Below are 18,224 nucleotides of genomic sequence, written 5' to 3' on the forward strand. Positions count from 1 at the left end.
TGACCACAGTCCGTCGCTGAGGGATGCCAAGGCAGGAAATCAAGCAGGGAGGGAAGCTGGAGGTGGGAACCAAAGTGGAGAGTCTACAAGAATGTTGCCCACTGGCTTGTTCCCCATGCCTTGCTCTGCTTGCATTCAGAGGTACTTCCCTCCTGAGCTGGGCCCATTCACACCGACCACCAACCAAGAAAATGCCCCACAGACCTGCCCAAGGTCAGTCTGATGGAGGCACTGTCTCAAATTCCCCTTTTCCCGGATGATCGTGGTTTGTGTCAAGTTGTGTCAAACCCTCACCAGCACAGCTTGCACGTATTTGTGTGAGTGGAGGCCAGAGGTTGACGTTAGATGTCTTCCTCACTTGCTCCACCTGTGTGCATGTGTGTGTGTGTGTGTGTGTGTGTGTGTGTGTGTGTGTGTGTGGCAGGGTCTTCCTCTGAACCTGGAGTTCACTGGTTTAGCTAGACCAACTGGCTAAGCAAACCCTGGAGCCTCCCGTTTCTGCATCCCCTGCACTGAGTTTGGAGGTGTGTGTCTCTGTACCCAGATTTTTTATGTGGGTTCTGGAGATATGAACTCAGGTCCTCATGCTTGTGTGGAAGGGACGTTGCAAACCAAGACATCTTACTATCTCTCAGATTTTTTGGCATTAGGAATCTAATGACAGAGGAGAGGAAGTCCAGTGGGCCTGCTCCTGGCCTGAGGGGCATATCCATTTATTCACAGGTGGCTGGATGGGTAGCAGTTGGAAGGTCTGGCTCCTGCATCAGCCGGTCTCTGTACACACTTGCTCACGGGTGTCACAAGCACAGAGATGTCTCAAGATGGCTTTCAGCATGATTGGAACTTATGGAGATAAGACTGCCTAACGTTAACGACCTTCCCAAGAACAAATGGATAGATGCAGTCATATTAAATCTGGTAGGTATTTAGGAACCTGGGATGATTTAAAATATAGATTTTACATGGAATTCATGTGAGTGGAGGGTGGTGTGTTTCTGGTTGGTACCTGAAACAGATGTAACACGTCCTGCAGAGCCAGTGTGGCTGAGGAGCAACTTGCCGCAGCAAAGGCAAAACTGGCATCCCTTGAAAGCATAAACTTGAAATCACAATTCAGAAGAGGAGGAAGGTCAGGTATGTATCTGTTAAGAGTCATCTTACAGGGGCTACTATGTAGCGTATTTGACAACTGATTGTGACAAACTTTGATCGGTGAGTAACACTCCCAGAGCCAAAAGTTTCAGGGACACCAGAGAAATTCATACCCTTGGTTATGGAACTATCCCAAACACTAAAAGCAGGGTTTTCACAATCCATTATCAAGCTTGTCCTAACTGAGGCCCTGACCCAAACTTTCCTGTTCTGTTGCCTGTCTTCTATTTGTCCTTGCAAATCTACACGCTCTCTTCTCTCCATCCTGGCATATGCCCCCATGATGGTACACCCTATGTACCAACTTCTTTCCCCTGGACTTTGGTTGGATCTGACCTATGAGGACACAGAAGGCAGATTAGAGTAAGACAGTGTGAGGTCCTGTTGGGCTGGCTGCTTTAATTGTCCCTCTTTCTGTCTGTAACTGGCTCCCCCTCCTGGCTGGCAGGTGCAGCCCTGCCCCTGGGTGTACAGGTGGTTTCCACACCGCGCCTGCACCTTTGTAAATAGTGCAGGGTAAAAATTGCCCTGTTTGGGTGTGGCTTTTGTTTCCTGCTGGGATGTTGCTGGGTGACACCCCTTGTCTCTTCACATCTGCCATGTTTTCATTTACCTCCTGGGCTTCAACTTGGGTGCAGGATTAAAAAAAAAAAAATCAAGGCCCTTTCCCATCCCTCCCCTATCCCACTTCAAAGTCCTGGGCAGGATTCTTCTCTCGTGGACAGCCTCTCTGTGCACAGTTACCTGTTACCTTGGGAGCTTTCTTTCGGTGAATTCTAGGTTACTTGTGATGGACCAAAGGCACAGGCTCAAAGTTGTCTTCTCATCTCCTTTCTGTAAAACAAAGTCCTTGCTCTCTCTGAAAGCTGATCCTATGCAGCTGAAATGCTATTTCAGTTCTCAATTCCTAATGCATTAGGGCTGATTCTGTGTTCAGTGTCTGTGTTGTCGTCACCGCCGTCAGCCCACATCCTTGGGATGGTGCTATGGAGACGGTCTCCTACTTGAACATGTTGCATTTTGTGCGGTAGCTTTCTGTCTTCCCGGCTCACTGTTCATCTCTTCATAGACAATTTTTGCCCTACTTTCTGGAAGTTACTAGTATGAGATGAAACAGGATATTTATTCCCTCACTTTTTTGATGGGTTGTTAGGGCACCCCATCCATATTTATGGGTCCTCCCAGACTCTGGAACCAGTTTCTTTACACCATTTTTCAGCCCTGAAGTAGTATCAGTGTCTGGTGGTTGCCGGTACCTGGCTACTCCTTGGCTCCCTCAGCCTTCACCCATATGAGCAGGTTTTTGCACCAGAAGATTTAGTAACGTCTTAGTTCCCAGCCTGCCAGCTATCTCTTTGGGTTCACCATCTGTTTCCTGTGGGGAACTTTCACTGATCTCTACCTTTAAATGTCACTTAGAGACTAAAACAGTGTCACTGCCGATCAGCCTCAGTTTAGAGTCTTACTTCACAGATATTTCGTCAAGCTCATCAAAAACCAAATGAAATTTTCATTGATTTGATTTCTAAAATGTATTCTGGACTCTAGGAACAAGCTGAATTCTCAGAATTTTGAGTACAGGATCCCTAGCAGTCACCCCTGGGTTCACTGCAGGCAAAGTCATTTCCTTGGAGGCTGGACACTGATCTTTTTCTGGTGGACTATTCCACTGAGCTGAACCGGTCTTCCTGTTGGCCCCTGCAGGCCACCATTGCCCCTGTAACCTGTGGCTCAAACAGAGGTGTGCAGGTTGTCCCCAGGTCCGTTTCTCCCAGGCTTACATTCAGGCCTGGAGAAAGATAGGCAATTTAGAAATCAATACAGCTCAGATGTGTGCTCAACATTCATTCAGCAAGATATGAATTGGGAATGACTAGGAATAGTTCTGATTTAAAAACACATTGCCTATCTTGACATGAGTGAAATTAATTTATGTATTCTGGAGCAAGATCAAGAAAGAGAGAGATACAGAGATATGCAAAGTAACTGGTTCCTGGTGGAAAGGCGGGGGACCTCATTCAGTGATACTTCTCCCTTCAGAAAACTGAAGCTCAAAGGTAAATAACCAGGTGACTGTGCATACATCAGATGCTTTCCCATATAAATGATGGGGGGCGGGGAAGGGGGGACACTGAACTGTCTGACTGACAGAATGTATAACATGGATAGTATGAGCTTTCTTGCAGGGGGCTAAATTAGAGTAGCATCTTTATGAATGATGGGGTGGCCCACTGAGGCTCAGAAACCAGGGAGTGGATCTGAAGGCAGGCAAAGGGGAGAATAGGGCGAATGTGGTAGGGGCTGAATACTTTTCTCAAGGCTTCTTTCTCCTTCAGTCAGTGGAGGGAGATGAACTGTGGCTAAGGCAGGAGAGTGAAGGCTGGTGAATTAATCCAGTGGCACCGGTGGCATTTTGCGCCCTTCTGAGTTTGTGCTGTTTAGTTTGGCCCCCTTTCTGCCAACCTGGTGTTGTCTTGTGGGCCTACTATAGTGTGTGATGCTGAATTAACACACAGAAAGGGTGTGTGAGCTCTGTGTCCCATGAAACTTAGCTTCAGACAAATGGATCACATGATTCTTCTTATTATTGCTCCCATCAGTGGGTCCCTCTTTTTTCCTCTCAGTGATGATTTCTTTGCCACCTTTGTTCTGGAACTGGAATTATTGATGGTTGATGCCTTGGAGCCATGCATGGCTCTTTATGGAAAGCTACAAACATAATGATCCTTTCATTCTTCCCTTCAGAAAATGAAACCTCAAGGACGAGTCCCATGGATGGCATCTGTAGCAGATACTTCCCCATCAGAGTGAAATGAGAGGACACATGCTTTCAACGTTTGCTCCACATTAATTCAGGGGGACACAAGTTCAAATCCTGAAACTTCACTGATAAAGGCTGTGCTTTAGAGACACAAGAGCCTTGGAAAGAAGAGTAAACAATCCTCACCAACCTAACCCATACAGAGTTCAAAGAAGGATCAAGCAGGTCATCCACTGCATTCTTAACTGACCCTTCAGTAAATTAGAAGCAAGAATGGTCACTGGCTCTCATTCAAAACTCATGTCCTCATCACTTGGAATGGAGCATCTTTTCATCTCTCTTCCATGCTTGTTTTATTGCTATTCTATGGGGATCCTCTCTACCTCACATGAGCAAGCATGTTTCTTCTGTTTCTCTCCAAAGCTTTCTAGTATGGCCACTGGCTGGATCATAGCCTAAATCCTTCATCGTTCTCCTTAGCGCAGAACATAGCAGACAGGTGTGGCTGGCTCCTGGTTGTGTCTTTTCAAACGAGGTTCCTCTAACAACCAGGGTTAGAAATGACCAGAGTGAAGAAATATTTGACAGGATACTAATTTAATGCAGACCCACCGGCAGACGAGCATTTGCAGGGAGCGGTCAGACCCACTACAGAATAGGTTACCTGGGTCTCACTGCAAAGCCTCTACAAACAGAGCCACAATCTGCAAGCACCGTCTTCCTCAGCGGTTTTGTAGACTGACTGCTCCACTCTGCAGTGGACACTATCAAATACAGAAGGGAAACACGAAAGCTTAGAGGTCAGCCTGTCCAGAATTTGGGCCTCACGTGGATGGCTCTTATCTCTTCCCCAGGCCCTTTCTGCTTGGACACTTGCATTTCTGCACATCTGGAAGATGCTGTCTCCCGGCTCAACCCTTAGCAGGCTGTGGTAAAGTGTTCCCAAGCCCCGCGACAAGTTGAATAGCTTCTTCCTGTGTTCCCATTGCCTTCAGTGTGGGCCCTTTTCAGCTCAGTCCTCCCGCCTCCTTTGCAGTTTAGTTCTGGTTTCTTCTTGCCGCCGTCTCCAGGCAGCAATGATGGCTTCGTCGTCCATTTCTTCTTCCTCTTGCCGGTTTGTGCTTCTCCGGAACTGGGACTGGCGGCCGGCAGCGAACCTCCCTTCCTCTCTGTTCTCCGTCCTCTCTTTCTCTCCCTCCTCTTCAGACCTCATGAAGCTCTGGGTGAATTTCCTCTTGGCCCCAAACTCAGCGAAGTCTGTCTTGGATGACTCTTCCACATCCTCCCAGTCCCTGGGCCTGGCCCAGTTTGGGCGCCTTGGCTCTGGCGACTCTTCCCCATCGGAGGGCTCAGGGGTCCGGCGGAAGAAATAGGGTTCTGGGCTCCCCTCGCGGGAGCTGGAGGTCTCGCTGAACGTGGACCTGGAGAACTTGTGCATCTCCCTGGCCTCCTTGGTGGCGGAAGATGAGAAGCGCGAGGTGCTTCTCACGGCGTTGCCGTCCGCCGCGTGGAAGGTGGTGTCCTGCTCCTCTGACCGGGACTTGGAGAACTTGTAACTGCACGACTTAGATTCCGTTTCGCGGAGCAGGGACGACCTGGTGGACCTCCCCCGGGAGCCTCCAGACCAATCGCTTTGGGGAGGAGACCTTCCTTCCGGCCGGAGGCCGCTGAGCCACGTGCTAATGTCGGTCTCCTTCCGGCTGCCGGCTCCGTTTCCATAGTGATCGGAGACGGCCAGGGAGGAGGAGGTGTCTGTCTCGGGCTTCTGGGAGTTACTGCGGGAGGAGTAGCGGAAGCTCCCGATGGCGCTGTCCGTGTCCTCCTCTCTGTCCCCCGCGCTGCTGCCCTCGTCCTCCTTGGCCTTCTTCTTCTTGAAGAGAGAGCTGCGCTTGCTGTCGGAGGCCAGCTTCTCCCTTTTGTACTCAGACATCTTCTCCTGCAGCTCCGTCTGCATCTCTCTCTCCTTCCGGCCCAGCTCCTTTAGGTCCACGTCGTCAGCAAAGAGGCTGTAGAGGGGCTTGCTGGTCCCCCTCACTCTGTTTCCGCCGCCTCCAGCCCCGGAGGTCAGCGAGCTGCTGGAGGACAGCACAGACTGCACGTCAGAGCGTCCACTTAGGGGGGCGCTGAGCACCGAGGTCTGGTCATCCCCCAGGAGGCTGGCTGCGGATGCCGCCTTCACGCTGGCAACCGAGGGCGAGCGGGACAGCAGGAGCATTTCGTTTTGCTTCTGTGCGAGGGTTTCATTGACTACGCTGGCAATCCAGTTCTGGATACTGGCAATGGAAATGGTGTCTCCGGGCCCCACTGGCAGGTTAGGCAGCGGGGGTGGCGGCCATGTTACTTGCAGGCTGGGACAGTTGAGAGTGATGGCTCAGCACTGACGCTGTGTCCCCATCTCCACTGACCGAGGGGGCTGCAGACCAGAATGCAGACAGAGGGATGCTCCCGCTGGCAGCTGAGCTGTTGGCCTCCCAGCTTCCCATGGACTGGCTCTCTTCCAGCGTCTGCCGGCTTCTCTCCAGCAACTCCAGTCTCCGTTGTCTCTTCTTGGCCAACGCTGCGTCCTCTCCCTTGCTCATCTCCACGACCTCCTCTTTGTTCTCATTGCCCACCTTTTTCTGGTGCTTCAGCTTCCAGGCCTGGTAGGCTGTCAGGTTGACATCAGAGAGGTTCTTCTCCGCTGCTGGCTCTTCCGTGCCGTGCTCACTGCCTCCATCTCCCACCTCTGAGTCTCTCTTGTGAAATCCAAACTGGATTCTCTTAATCTTCCACCTTTCCAGGGCAGTGAGCTTGTCCTTGTTCCTGCTGCAGAAGTTGTAGAAGGAGCTGGCCTCAGATAGCACGCTCGCCTCGTCATCCTCTCGGACCCTGCTCCCTGCCTCTGAATCAGCATCCATCTCCTCCCGCCTGCTCTTGGAATGGTACTTCCTGGCAGCCTCCCTCTCGATCTCCAGCAGCCTCTCATTCCACATGTCCCACGTGCTCTCTGTAGACTCAGAGTCAGAGTGGTGTCTTCCACTGCGGCTTTGGCTGCTCCTCTCCAGCTGCTGCTTCAAGACCCGGATGTCCTGGCTGCTCACGCTCTCCGAGGCGCTGCTCTCGCTTAGGGTGTGTCTGCGCCTTCTGCTGACATAGGGCCTCTGTTCCTCCTCTTCTTCCTCCCGACTCCACTGTTGGTGCACTTTGGCTTGGTACCTCTCATTTCGTCTCTGCCACTCCTGGATTATCCTTTCTACATCCTCATCCTCACAGTCATTCCCATCCTGGGCCGAGGAGGTAGAGCAACTACCCTTTCGACCCTGAGCAGCCTCGCCCTTGGGGAGGCCCTGCCCCTTCTTCCACTCTTCATATAGCTTCTCCTCCTCCTCTTCATCAATGAGGGTGACTGGCTTGGAGACCTGGCTGGCCTTCCCCAAGGAGGAGCCACTCAGGTGGCTGGTGGCATCATCTTCTTCTTCCACCATGAGTGAATTTACTCTAGCACCCAGTGTGCTCCTGGCATCCTCCTCACCCTCCTCCTCACCATACTCCTCCTCCCTCTCCTCCATCAGTTTCTCGTTGAGCTCCCGAAGCTGTTTTAGGAAGCCGTCATTGGGGTAGATAGCCCGCTTTCTGCGCACGGTCATCAAGGCCTCCAGGATGGCCATGCTGTGGAAGATCATCAGGTAGGCGACCACCAGTACTGCTGACCTACTGATGCCCATCTCGCTGCTGACCAGGACTTTTCCTAAAAGAGGAAACAAATACAAGAGATAATGACACAGTTTCATGGCTTCCTCACGGTGTCCTTCTAGAGGTCTGTTTTGATGTGTTGAACTTTATGCGTTTGCTTTGATTCTGGCGTTTCCCCATGCTCAAGTCACATAGGGACTGGTCCCACAGACATCGGACAGAGCGTCCCCACTGTTGTCACTTCTGAAACACTGGGGCTCATTTCTACTTTCTTCCCACAAACTCTTCCTCATCTTAGGAGAAATCAAGGATGTTGGGAGGCAGAAGACAGGGGCAAAAAACTGGAAACTCCCCTTTACAGCATTATGGATGCCATATTCCTAGCATCTGGCCTTCGCAGGATGCTAACAGCATGCAAGGTCTCAGGTCCACAGACACACACTCTTCCCTCCACAGGGGGCCATCTAAATTTTGGAGAATCCTTCCATACATGAAGGTAAAGCATAAAGCAAATAGGCACCCAGTGCTTCTACGGGGCTATCCTGCAATCAACAACAAATGCATTTGTATGAACCAGACCCTTTGTACAAAGGCTCTTACAGAGATCACTGTTGTATCTGTTTTGTTTTTCTTTCTGGCTAATCTGAGTCTTTTTAAGCACTCTCTTCCTGACTATAGCCATCCTTTTCCAAACATTAAATCAAAAACATTGAAATATTAGGTTAGGTCCCCCCCCCATGAGGGAATTTGTTTCCAGGATAGAACAAGATATTTCCAGTTTAGACAACTCACATAGAGTAGGTCAGTCCCCTTGTTACTTGGACATGTAGCCTTCACTTACACCATCTGTGCTAATCACTTTGGCAGGTAACTTTATAAAGAAAATAAGGTCTTGTGTTTTTTCCTTGTGATTCTGAAGGCGCAAATCATCTAGAGGCTGTATCATAATGACAACCTTCCTGCTGGTGGAGTCCTCAGGTGGTGGAAAGCATCAGAGGGTAGAAGACAGCAATTGTGTGTGTGTCCTCATCTCTGCCTCTTAAATAGCTACTAGGATCAAAACTCGAGGTCCCCACCCCAATGACCCAGTCTCACCCTCATCATCCCTCATCATCTGCATCTTCAGATCCTAATAGTTGGATCAGGTTCTCACCCTCTTATCATCTCAAAAAACTGGGACCTAATTCTCAGGTCAGGAAAGCCTGGGAGGGGGCAGGCAGACCGTTTAAATCATAGCGTTGTTTGCAGTATGGACAGACAGATCAAGGAGTGATCTTAAATTCTTCTATCTCTACTGAAGTCTATAAAACTTAAAAAAAAAATCCACCTGCTACTAAGTCATGCATCTCCACTTGTGGTATGTTTTAAGCATAAAAGAGAACATCACAAACCCCCACGGGTACTTTCGGTCCGTGCAGGCTGTTCTTCCAGTCCGAAGACGCTCCCGAAAGTCTCAGCTGTACCATTCAGCAGACACGTTGTCCCCTGGCCTCTCCTTCTGCTTTGCATCTTTCATAAATGTGACAGACACTCTGTCAGTCTCTTCATTCTAATGGCTGTTTAAAATGCAGCCTGGGATCCCTGGAGACCTTCTTCCTGGCTGTCATCAATCTATTTGCCAACAGCCTTTGGAGACGTTTGCTAAATCGGCAGGAGTCCTATCTGATAATATGAATAGGGGATGATTCTTTTATTATTATGGGTTTTTTTGCGCCTCTGAGGCCATGTCTTTGTCATGGAGGAGGTCAGAGCCTGAGACTTGAAAGGACCAGGGCCCAGCAATGCTGCTATTGCCAGGAGTCAGCAGCCACTGGAGGGAGGTAAGTGAGCAGAGTCAAAATAATAAAGGCCTCAATTTCCCGTTCTAGCCCTTCCTGCCACACCTGTGCCTCACCAAGGACCTTTTCTTAACCAGCTTGATGTAGGTTCACATCAAGATCCCACACTTATCCCTTGACAGGCCAGCTCACTTTCAGGACATTACTGCCAAGTCTTCCTCATAGGAGAATTGAGTCCTGTTGATACTAAATCTGGCAAAAAGCAGGTTTGGAGTTGGGGTAAGCGGGGCAAGCCTTCATACCCTACGCTCATTCCTCCTAGAATTCCTGTGCAGAACCTCAGGGAAGCAGCTTGGAGGACAAAGAGAGGCAGGGTGAGTGGGCTTGATGGCTTACACTCACTTCATCCAAGGAAGAACAGGGTTTTTTCTCTGTTATGTGCAGGGCCCAGGCAAGGGGAGCCCTCAGGGGACAGGGCAGCACTGAAGGGACAGAGCTTGTGCAGCATTTGAGAGGACCTGGTTTACTCCAAGGCACCAGGGAAGAGGCACTGCGCACAACTCCAGGGGCCAGCCTCTGTAGTGAAGTAAAACCATGCTCTTGAAGCAAAATGGGAAAGTTATGGAGACAAGGGGATGGAAATGAGCCCTCCTCGAAGCCACCAGTGGAGATCAAGAACTCCAGCACTGTGTTACGGTGCTTGGAAAACTGCCCTCATAATGGTAATGTTACTTTCATATGTCATATGGGGTGTTTTCTTTCTTTTTTGTTTTGTTTTTGTTGCTGTTTTGTTTTTTGAGACAGAGTTTCTCTGTGTAGCCCTGGCTGTCCTAGACTCCCTTTGTAGACCAGGCTGGCCTCGAACTCACATTGATCCACCTGCCTCTGCCTCCCTGAGTGCTGAGATTAAAGGTGTGTGCCTCCACACCTGGCAGCCATTTTGTTAAAAACAGCAGTGACATAGGTTTGAGGCCTGAATGTGTATGACCACAGACAGGCTTCATTCCTCTCCCAGACATTTTTCTGGGGATCTCAAACAAGCCTATTAACTTTGTTTATAGTGAAGCCAGGTAAGTCCCTGCATCCCCAGGAGCTAGAGTTTTTTACCTTGTCAACAGCAATCCTGCTGGGTCCTTCTTAGAAAAAACCCTGTGATCTTGCTCAGGCTAGCAATCCCTCAGAGCTCATTGCTTCTGAGTCCTACCAGTGCCCATGCTCTCTGGGATGCCTTGCTTTATTCTTAAGCTCTCCTCTTTCTGCCAACCTCTGTTTTGAAGCGTGTTAAAAATGTCTTTTTAATAAACACCAAGTCTGTTCCATACCGGCTCATCCTGAAACTCTTTTGTGTCAGGGATCTGGTTTTACCTCAGTGAAGGTCCCCAAAAGATTAAGGGAACCCCTCAGGCTGATGTGGGTGACAGTATGGAGCTGCTCCTCTGTCTCTGCCACCACTGACAGGATGAAAACTTTCCATCAATAAAATGGCTCCAGGAAGATGGCCAATGTACACAGTCATCGATTTGTTTAGCAACTGGGCTGATGGGTGGGTGGAAGGCCCATCTGGATAAGGCCCTGTTTCAGACATTAAAGAGTGCTACTAGAGACAGTGCTGGGCCTGAGCAAGACTGTGTCCGCCCCTTCTCTACCCGTCAGCGTGCCTTTAAAAACAGTGTATTGGAACGGTATCCTCCCAACTCATACTCCCCCTTTCTCCTGAACGTACCTCTCTACACCCCCCCCCCCAAATCCTGCCCTTTCCCAGAAGCCATCACATTAGGGAGACAAAGGACCAGAGTCTACCAGACACACCCTCCAGGGAATTTGGAGATGGGACTGAAGCAGACGACTAGCTAATGGCATCCTTCCTGTCTGACAGAGAAGGAGAAAGGAAACAGAAACCAGGAGTCCTGAGACTGGCTAGCACCTCCCTCAGACATGGACACACTCAATCCCACATTGCTGAAGAGGCCTGAATTTTTTTTTTCTTTTTAAAGTAAGCTTATGCTGGATGTGTAGCTTGTGTGTGTAATCCTGGTGTATAAGAGGCTGAGGCAGGAGGATTGCCTCAAGTTGAAGGCCAGCCTATAATGAGTTATAATACAGTCCAGGCTACAGAGTGAGATGTTGGCTCTAAAATGAACAAACAAAAATCCTGGAATTTTTATTTGTTTATTTGAGATAGGGTTTCTCTGTGTAGCCTTGGCTGACCTGGACTCTCTTTGTAGACCAGGCTGGCCTCAACCTCACAGAGATCTGCCTCCCTCTGAGTCCTTGAGTGCTGGGATCAAAGTGTGTACCATCAAGCCCAGTTCCAAGATTTTAAAGCATAAAAAAAAAGAACCTCTGTGTGTGTATACATGCATGTGTGCATGAATGTGTGTGTGTGTGTATGTGTGTTTGTGTGTAATAAAATTTACACACATACACATGTTCTGTGCCAGTGGGTATTTTCTGTTAGAAGCTACTAGTTCTGGTCATGGGGGGAGGGGTGTCAATGCCCTTTCCAGGAATCATTAACAGTATTATTTCTTATGATGATGGCAATAACTTTCATAAAATATTTGTCATAGGGCAGGTAGATGCTACATAAGCTCGTTTCTAAGTTTTTTATTCCTCAGAGTAACATTAGCATTAGTTAAATAGAGGACAGTGTGCTTCCTGGGGTGAGAAAAATGGTCCAAGTATAAACCTAGCTAATCATGTGCTCCAGGAGGGACAGGCCTCTGGACAGCACATCCTGCACTTTTACTGCCCAGCTGTGGTTTTTGCAAGGGCATAAAGCTATCACGGAGGAGCGTACAGACCCCATGGGCCTCCTCTGGACTCTGGCCTATTCTCACAATGCCTCACACCACACCACAGCCCTGCTCCATCCCCTCCCCCTTGACCATTCTCTAAGGTGGAGGGAATGACTCCCAGGTCACCCCAGAGTCCTCTCGTGCCCATGGCATTCTTGCATCCCCATTGGCTGCCTCCGACACTGGCTAACTCAGCCCAGTCTTTTGATTATGGAACATCAACCTCGGGGCTTTTGCACTAGCTGTCCCCTTAACCAAGGCTTTCCTCCTGATCGGTGCCTCTTCCCCATGGAGTCGGTGCCCTCCTCTTAGTCAGGTCTTCCCCAGCACCCTCGGGGAGTGAGCCTGACTCTCCAGTGTGTCGCCCTAGTTACTTTCTGCCCTGCGTTCACCATGGCTGCCTTCCCTCACTCCCTCCTCTTCTTCCTTCCTTCTCCTCCACCTCCTTTTTCCTCCTTCCTTCCTTCTTTAATCTTCCTTCCCCTCATTGCCTAATGTCACACTCACTGCACCTCACAACAGTTCAGGACCCACCGCACAATTGGCCCTTAATAATTGCCCGCTGGATGAATGATCCCTCTTTCCTTTCTCAGAGGAAACAACCACACGAAGGCAGCCTTCCTCCAGGCAATCAGGAGCTTTTTGTAATATTTCCCCACCCGGCCTCTCCAGTGGAGGATTTCCAACAGCTCAGAACCCGCAGGAGCCACTCACCTCGATAGGTCAGCAGTGCTTCATCAAGGAACTCAGCTGCCTTCCGGAAATGCTGGGAGATGTCCACCTCCGGGAAGTCATCCACTTCCACCCCCAGGTACTGGATCTCCAGGCCGGTGTAGAATTCAGAGCCGGTGTAAACGCCTGTGCCGTGTGCAGCATTCAGGATGTGGGTGATTCCCAGCCTTTTGAGCCTCCCCTTGTTCACAGCCACACTCCTGGAGGAAGAGGCAGGACACAATTGCCAGACTCAGCGCTAGAAAGGTTTATTGCCCTCGTGATGGGGAGCACCCGCTATGCCCCTGGAAGCCTGGGGCTCATTGCTGATAATCCCTTTAATAAAGAGGGGCCAATGCTTTGGGCTACATCAAGTTGGAAAAGAGGCAGGTAGGGGAACGGCAGGGGAGGAGGAGAAGACTAATACATTTTGGAAGTGTTCATGCATCAAAGCATAAAGGTGGCATAAAAAGTAAAGTCAGGGGTCTAGAGAGACGGCTCAGTGATAAAGAGCACTGCTGCTCTTCAGGGGACCCGGATTTTGTTCCCAGCACCCACATGGTGGCTCACAACCATCTGCTCCTCCAGTCCAGGAGCTCCAGCGCCCTCTTCTAGCCTCAAGCACGCATGTGGACCATAGATGTACCTGCATGCAAAACATGCATGCAAAGTATTCAAAATAAAATGCTAAAAAGACGTAAAAGAAAATAAATTTGAAGTCTTGTACCCGGCCATCACGTGCTGAACTCTTCCAGATTCCCCTCGAGCACATTATTTTATTTCATCCTTATCATAGACTGAAGAGGGGGAAAGGGCAGGTACTTTTGTTCCTGTTTGAAGATTATAAAAATGAATTCAAGAGCTTTTACCCAAGGCTTGAAAGGAGAAAAAGACCAAGCAAGGACGACTGTTCAGGGCCTTGCTTTTGTAACTGAGTAAGTGTAGCTCAATTTGAAGAGCCCCCGAGGAGAGCTTTGCTCAAAGAACTGCAGAGGCCTTTAGCTGGGGATGTCTCCAGATGTCTGGAGACCACGGAATAAACGCTTCTGGACCTGCACATCTAGATGAAGGTCGCTTAGGATGTGATGATCTGGGAATCAGGTTCTGGGCAGATGATCACTCCATGATGAAGTATCCAACGCCTTTTTCTACATTCCTGTCCCAGAGCCCTAACCTCTGTCCCTCAAGTCTGGATCTGAGGGTAATCACATCAGGAAGATATCTCATTAAGTATCCAGTGAATCAGCAAAAATTAGTTTCACAACACAGCGTGCTGGTTCCAGCTATGTACCGACAAGACCCTGAAGAAATGGAATGTGGGAGCTCTTTTTTGCTTTCACTTCAGAAACCACTGATTAACTTAAAACTGGGTTTTGTGATTATGAAAACAATGTCTGGGAGACCTGTATATTTCAGAAGAATCCCAAAGAAGAAAGCAAAACCGCCTCTCAGGTACTATTAACATTCTATCGCGTCTCTTTCTAACCTGAAGCTTACAAGAATGTGCACGTGTGCGCCTACGCGTGTTGATATTGTTAGAAGGTGTTAGTGTCCCCTTCTCTAGTTACTAGAGAAGCGGTAGGGTGAAAGAAAGGATGGAGCTGTCAAGCACCTATGTCAGGAAGACACCCCGAAGGGCAAGGCTGTGCTGGGGAGCACCAAGGGGAAGGAGGAGGATGAGTGCTCATTCTGTCTGGGGATCTTTGTGTGCCCGAGTCATCGGTCAGGTGGGTGCCATTTGATGGGAGGAACTAGGGGGCCTTTGGTGAGGTAGAGGAGTTTCACCTCAGGCATTAGCCCAGGAGAAGGGCAAGAGGGCCGTATCTCCCCGCGATCACACTCACTTCTCGGCAATAAAGACGTTGGGCCAGACCTCATCCACCTCATTCCGAGGGGCCTCTTGCCGGTCCTGGATCAGCGCCCGCTGCAGGTCCAGCACACAGGGGGTGTTGAACAGGCTCTTGTCGTCCATCTTCTCCCTGACACGGTTGTACAGGTCTTCCACCAGCAGCTGTTCGGCGGATTCCAGCATGCCTGGACACTCGGTGTCTGTTCTGAGACCTCGAGGCTTGAGTTCTAGGGGGACAGGTGACATTTGTATAGAAGAGTTAGGAACACCACAGCTTTCTCTGTCCTTTGGGAAAGTCTGTCTTAGCCAGAGTGCTCCCAGGACCCTGGCATGGATGAAATACTGGGAAGATCTGCCAGGAAGGACTTAATTCTGACTCAGGACCGTGGCATTGACCTTGTGGTCAGTAGCCGCTGCAGGTGGGTGATGGGGTGGGGGGGAATCAAACCGGTTGTCTCTCTTCACTTCTTTGTCTGTAAAGCTGGCTGATAGTTTTTAAACCTAAGTGTTTGAGTTCTCACAGTGTGCCTGATTCCTGTCTTAAATCCCACTGTGCTCAGTACAGCGTGGATGGTCCTAAGTAGTTACTAAATGAGTGAATGGTGCGTTTTGCTAACAAAGTTCCACCCTATTACATCTGGAATGCAAATACTCCCAGGAAAAGTTAAATTTTCATCAGTCAGTTATGAGACATTATCTTCTGACATACACCTAATTGACCTATTTGTTTTATGCATTGTCTGCTTCCCTGCGCGAAAGCCAAGAGCCTGCGGCTTTCACCTCTCTGCCTGCGGTTCTTGTCTCCCCACAGTTCTCACCTCCTCACTCCCAGGAGGGTGGAAAGTTTGCTTTCCTGAGACTGTCTCAAGCTAGGACCCAGGGTCTTGCTGAGAAAATGTCAGAAAACTCATACTCTAAAGGAGCTCCAGTTTCAACCACCTGAGCCCTCTGTCACCAGTAATGCTGCCTTCCCCTGGCCAATCCCATCAGAAGTAAGGCAGATCACCTGGAGAAGCCAAAGGAGACCAGGAAGGAGTACAGTTGTGAAAGGCAATTGGCCCAAACTTCCTAGGAAACAACACAAAACCAAGCCCTACACTTTTCAATCAGGGTTGAGTATCCTAGAGTGAAATACAGTACGTTGTCTGCCGCAAAAATTACAGTGTAAATGTGAGCATCACCACCCACCCTACTTCCCTCTAATCTTCCTCATGCCAACCCACCTTATCAATTTAAATTTTAAAGTAACTAGTTACTGTGGGGGGGGGCAGGCATATATACCATGGTGTACGGGCAGGAATCAAAGGACAGCTGTGGGAGTCGGTTCTCTCTTTCCACCATGTGAGATCAGAGGATGAAACTCAGGTCATCAGCCCTCATGGCAAACATCCCCACCCACGGATCCGTTTCACTGGCCCCACTGCATCAGCTTTTAAAGGCAGATTGAAAACTATGCTTAAGCAGAACAGAAACAATCTAAATGTAAACATCTTTTTGCACAGAACTCCCTGGGTACTCCTTATTCCTATAAATTTCTTGGGCTTTTAGGTTTGTGTCGACCACAAGCCCTTCATACCCTCCCCTACTCAGAACCCCTGAAGTTAACAAACAAACAAATGAAAACCAGAATGGACAGCTCTGGGGTCAGAGTGGAGCCAGTTTTTTCCATGACTATGGGCTAGAGAACCGTTCACATGGAGTGTGATGATTTTTGCGTTGTAAAAATGGTTGAATAACCATCAAGGTTATTCAAGTGCATTTGGCACAACTGTCCCTGTCAGATCTGCTTTCCTCAAGGCGATGGGTAGCACTGGACAAGCATGCCTGCCTGCCCCTTCCATCGGGTCCTCTGCCAGGGTCTTCAGTTGGCTCGTGGGCCCTCCCTTTGCTCACTCGGGTGTCAGTTGTGTTACCTTCATTGATGATCTGTTTGGCAGCGACAGCTGAGGAGAGATGGATGGGTTCCATGAAAATGCTTTCAGTTTCTGCTTCTGAGACCACGGAGTACCTGAGAGAGAAGGACACACGTGGGTGAGAACCCCAGAAGCATGTGCGTGGAGGCATCCCGACAGCAGAAATCAGTTCTGGTTTTAGCTGTGCATGGAAAACAACGAGCCGGGGGCTGGGAACTTGCACTGCGTTTGGAGAGCCCAGGAACGCTGAGGGACGGGCATGCTGTAGCATGGTGCCCACTGATGTTCCTGTCTGAGCTAACAGCTGAGTCTGGGTTGGCGTGAAATGGTGGGGTAGTCTGGACTGTAGGAAGAAGGGTAGACGCCTACAGCTGCAGGGCTGACCTTAAAAGTCCACTCTCTTCCGAGTGCTAATGTTCACCTCCCGCCTCCTCCCTGCTTTTGCCACCAGTTCTATTAACAGTGTCACCAACTGTGGCCCTGTAGGGTCCCGAGTGATTAGAGGGCTGGACAGGCTGCCACTGTCCCCTCCGTCCCCAATACCTCTTGCTCATAAGGATAAGGGTGGACAATGCATGTGAAGTGAAAAGCCACCGGAGCGGCTCGGATCGCAGGTCGTGATTCTGAGCTCAAAGGATCAAGAGCCAGGCCGAGACCAAGGAATCAATAAAGTAACATGGTAAATATCAAAGCTGTTCCTCAAAAGCAGTTCAGTGGAGGCATGAAAAGGAGCACTGAGGAGCATGGAGAGTAAGGATAGAGCAAAGGTTAGGACCTCTGTTCACCAGTGAACCCCACCCTCGTTGGGTTCTGTCTTCCAGGTATCGGTGAACACTGGGTTTCCTCACTCACGTAGCCTTACCTTTAGAAACAGAGTGACTTACAAAGAATTGCTATCCGTGGGTAGCCGTTCTGAGTGCCTGCTGGAAAGGCAGTCCTGACAAATGTCCCACCGGATAGTGAACTGCTGCTCTTGTTTTATAGATGAAGAAACGTGATCAGAGAGTCAAGAATATTGTCCAAATGGCGGAGTGAAGATGCAGCCCGGGGCAGTACTGCTCCAGGCCCAGTCTGGACTTTGGCACAGCACACTGGTGCCATTGAGGTTGCCACTGTGAGATGAGCACCTCAGAGAAGGCAATCCCCGCTGGGTTCCCAGCCCCCCTGCAGACGCGGACATAGGAAGGCACTTTAAGGAATACTGTGAGAGCATGCATAGAGGGATGGGCCCGAGCTGAGTAAAGCTGAGCTGGGCAGAATCTAGCTGCACTGAACAGAGCACATTTGAGATAGGCTGGAACGGAATGAAATTGAATTGAGTACCAGAAAAACTCTCGTAAGTACCTGTGACACCAGAGTATATTCTCGGGAGTCTAGTGTGCTCAATGTCAGGTAAACAGTTCTTCCTTTAGGAAGGATGAGTTCCTAAAGGAAAGGGGAAGCCTGTGGCTCTACCGAGTGTGTGGCCAGATCTGCCTATACAGCCTGGAGAACAGCACACCGTGGCATCAATAACCCATAGTTCCTGAGGGCTTTCCAACCAAAGCGGCAATGGGTCACTGAGGTCATCCCTATTTTAGCCCCAAGCGT

The 18,224-nt window shown here is 49.6% G+C and overlaps 1 protein-coding gene across 1 annotated transcript in view; it reads right to left on the reverse strand.

Moving 5' to 3' along the window:
- Window positions 1–2,692: 2,692 nt before the first annotated feature.
- Window positions 2,693–18,224, reverse strand: part of Styxl2 (serine/threonine/tyrosine interacting like 2) — a 30,614-nt gene continuing 15,082 nt past the window's right edge. The window contains 5 exon segments of the mRNA XM_021652186.2: window positions 2,693–6,246; window positions 6,248–7,640; window positions 12,876–13,093; window positions 14,717–14,948; window positions 16,635–16,729. Of these exon segments, the coding sequence (XP_021507861.2) occupies window positions 4,926–6,246; window positions 6,248–7,640; window positions 12,876–13,093; window positions 14,717–14,948; window positions 16,635–16,729 (3,259 nt within the window). The 3' untranslated portion in view covers window positions 2,693–4,925.

The sequence above is a fragment of the Meriones unguiculatus genome, chromosome 11, assembly GCF_030254825.1.
Source record: "Meriones unguiculatus strain TT.TT164.6M chromosome 11, Bangor_MerUng_6.1, whole genome shotgun sequence".
Taxonomy (NCBI): Eukaryota; Metazoa; Chordata; class Mammalia; order Rodentia; family Muridae; genus Meriones; species Meriones unguiculatus.